This window comes from Bipolaris sorokiniana (genome assembly GCF_000338995.1).
Source record: "Bipolaris sorokiniana ND90Pr unplaced genomic scaffold COCSAscaffold_1, whole genome shotgun sequence".
Taxonomy (NCBI): Eukaryota; Fungi; Ascomycota; class Dothideomycetes; order Pleosporales; family Pleosporaceae; genus Bipolaris; species Bipolaris sorokiniana.
Genome location: NW_006911895.1, coordinates 274,288 through 276,890, shown reverse-complemented (window position 1 = coordinate 276,890; position 2,603 = coordinate 274,288). Strand labels below are relative to the sequence as shown.

Sequence of the window (2,603 nt, the reverse complement as noted above, 5' to 3'; positions counted from 1 at the left end):
GTAATTAGTAATTCTTAGTAGTACTAAGTAACTAGGTATATTATATAAAGCTATAGTATATATTATAAGGTAATACGCTCTTATAGATTACATAATAGATTTTACTTAAGTTCTAAGTACATAGTTTTAACTTAACGTGACGGATAAGCGAGTCGGTCAGGCAAGCGAGTCGGTCACCCCACCAACTTCGATCACCCACCACACCTTTGCGTACAATGCCTCCAAGCCACGCTTCTCAGTCAATCTCTCATGAGGCAGATATTCAGCTTGCTCTCTCTTCTTTAGATAGAAACCAAATCTAGAGTACCCGACGCGCTACTATAGCCTTTAATATTCTAAAATTAATACTAATTGACCGACGCGCTGGGAAGCGCGCGCGACGCGATTACCAGCCCAACTTAAAGAAGCTAACTAAGCTAGAAGAGGAGGTAATAGTTGATTATATACTTAATCTTAATTCACGTGGATTTGCGCCTACGTACGCTGCTGTACGCGATATGGCTGATAAGCTGCTAGCTGCGCGCGGCGCTAGCTAGGTTGGGTAAAAGTGGCCAGCTAACTTTGTTAAGCGTATAGACAGTCTTACGACGCGTTTCAATTAGGCGTACGATAGGCAGAGAGCTCTATGTGAAGATCTAGTCTTAATTAAGAGCTGGTTTGAGCTTATAGAGCAGACAAAGGCTAAGTACAGTATTTGTGACGAGGACGTCTATAACTTTAACGAAGCTAGATTTTTAATAGGCAGAATTACTACTCAGCTTATCGTTACAGCTTTAGAGAGACGAGGCCGGCCAAAGGCTGTCCAGCCAGGTGGCCGAGAGTGGGTAACGTTTATCGCTGGGATCAATGCAGCTGGCTGGTTTATCCTACCATTCCTTATCTTTACTAGCAAGTATTATCTATCTGCCTGGTACGAGGAGGCAGAGATCCTACGCGACTGGGCGATCGCAGTTAGTGACAACGGCTGGACCACTAATGAGCTAGGAGTTGAGTGGCTAAAGCACTTTGTTAAGCATACAGATAGCAAGGTCGTTGGGGCACGCCGGCTGCTTATTCTTAATGGCTATAAGAGCCACTAGTCTCTTAAGTTCTAAGAGCTCTGTAAGGAGAATAATATATATACGCTCTGTATGCCGCTCTACTCCTCTTACCTACTCTAGCCTCTTAACGTTGGCTGTTTCTCACCGTTAAAGCGCGCGTATAGCCGTGAGGTGGAGAGCCTAATACGTAACTATATTAACTACATCACTAAGCTAGAGTTTCTGCCAGCGTTTAAGGCAGCCTTTGATCGATCCTTTACGGCAGCTAATATCTGCTTAGCTTTTTGAGGCGCAGGCCTTGTCCCTCTCTAGCCAGACGCTGTTCTGTTAAAGCTTAACGTGCAGCTGCGTACGCCTACTTCTCTAGCTATTCTAGCAGAGGCTCTCTGGTAGGCTCGTACGCCTAGCAACGCACGCGAGCTTGAAGCTTAATTAACATTAATACGTGATCGCGTTTAGCGGCATTAAGACTCGTCGCCAGCTTTAATTATTGCGGTAATTAACTAGCTTAAGAAGGGGGCAGAAGTAATGATACTCTCGGCTGAGTTAATGCGCGATCGGATTGCTACTCTTAAGAGAGCTAATATAGTAGTATCAGAGCGTAGGCGGCGTAAGAAGAAGCGGATATAGAAGCGTGGAGTCCTTATAAAGGGAGCTGGAGAGGATATACTCGCTCAACGTGAGGCTGATGAGCAGATTACTCGTGAGGAGCGTCAGGGAGGAGAGCGATCAGGTGTCAGCCGCCAGGCTCTAGCGCGCTGTAGTAGGTGCAGAGAGACTGGCCATAACTCACGTACATGCAAGAAAGATACTCTAGATAGTAATTAATCTATTACGTTAATATCTATCAAAACTAATATAATGTGGTAGAGCTATACGCTTGTAGAGGTGCGCAAAGTTAGTGAGGTGACCGACTCGCTTGCCTGACCGACTCGCTTATCCGTCACGTTATCTTATAACCATGTATAATCTTATACAAAATTTAGTAGTTATATATTACAATTCTCTTAAACTTAATCTATATTAATAATTAGAAGATATTTAAGTTATAGACTAGGGTTTTATTTCTCTATTTCAAATTAATACATAGTACTCTTGTTACAAGTAACAAGAAGGATCCTCTCCTTGACAAATGACGAGATGGCTGAAGGCTTATGGACGTCCACGTCAGAAGGTAATGATCATCGCGGGGCCTGGGGTCACGTGATGTGCCATCCCGCCAAGACAAGACATCCCGCCAAGCATGGGATGGCAATGGGATTAGGGATGGCATGCCATCACAGACATCCCGCCAAGGAGCAAGAAAATGGGATGGACGGGATGGCAGGACTGGAAGCAATGAGGATATAAGGATGGATGGATTTCATTATTACTCTCGTTGTGGTCAACTCAAATTGTACTTTCTTACTAGTATCTTTACTTAACAAGATTGTCACAAGTTAGTCTATCAAATAGATTAGTCTTGTCAAACCCTCCTTAAGCACGCCAACTCCACTGCATCGCCAGACAAGCCTCACGGAACACTAACGTAATACTCACCTGCCTTAGTGCGGACCAGGATAG

The 2,603-nt window shown here is 44.2% G+C and overlaps 1 protein-coding gene across 1 annotated transcript; it reads left to right on the top strand.

Moving 5' to 3' along the window:
* The first annotated feature begins 2,138 nt into the window (after nt 1–2,138).
* On the top strand, nt 2,139–2,400 carry COCSADRAFT_31810 (uncharacterized protein). Its single transcript, XM_007695924.1, has one exon. The coding sequence runs from the start codon at nt 2,181–2,183 to the stop codon at nt 2,388–2,390; it is 210 nt and encodes a 69-aa protein (XP_007694114.1). The 5' UTR covers nt 2,139–2,180; the 3' UTR covers nt 2,391–2,400.
* Nucleotides 2,401–2,603: the final 203 nt, after the last annotated feature.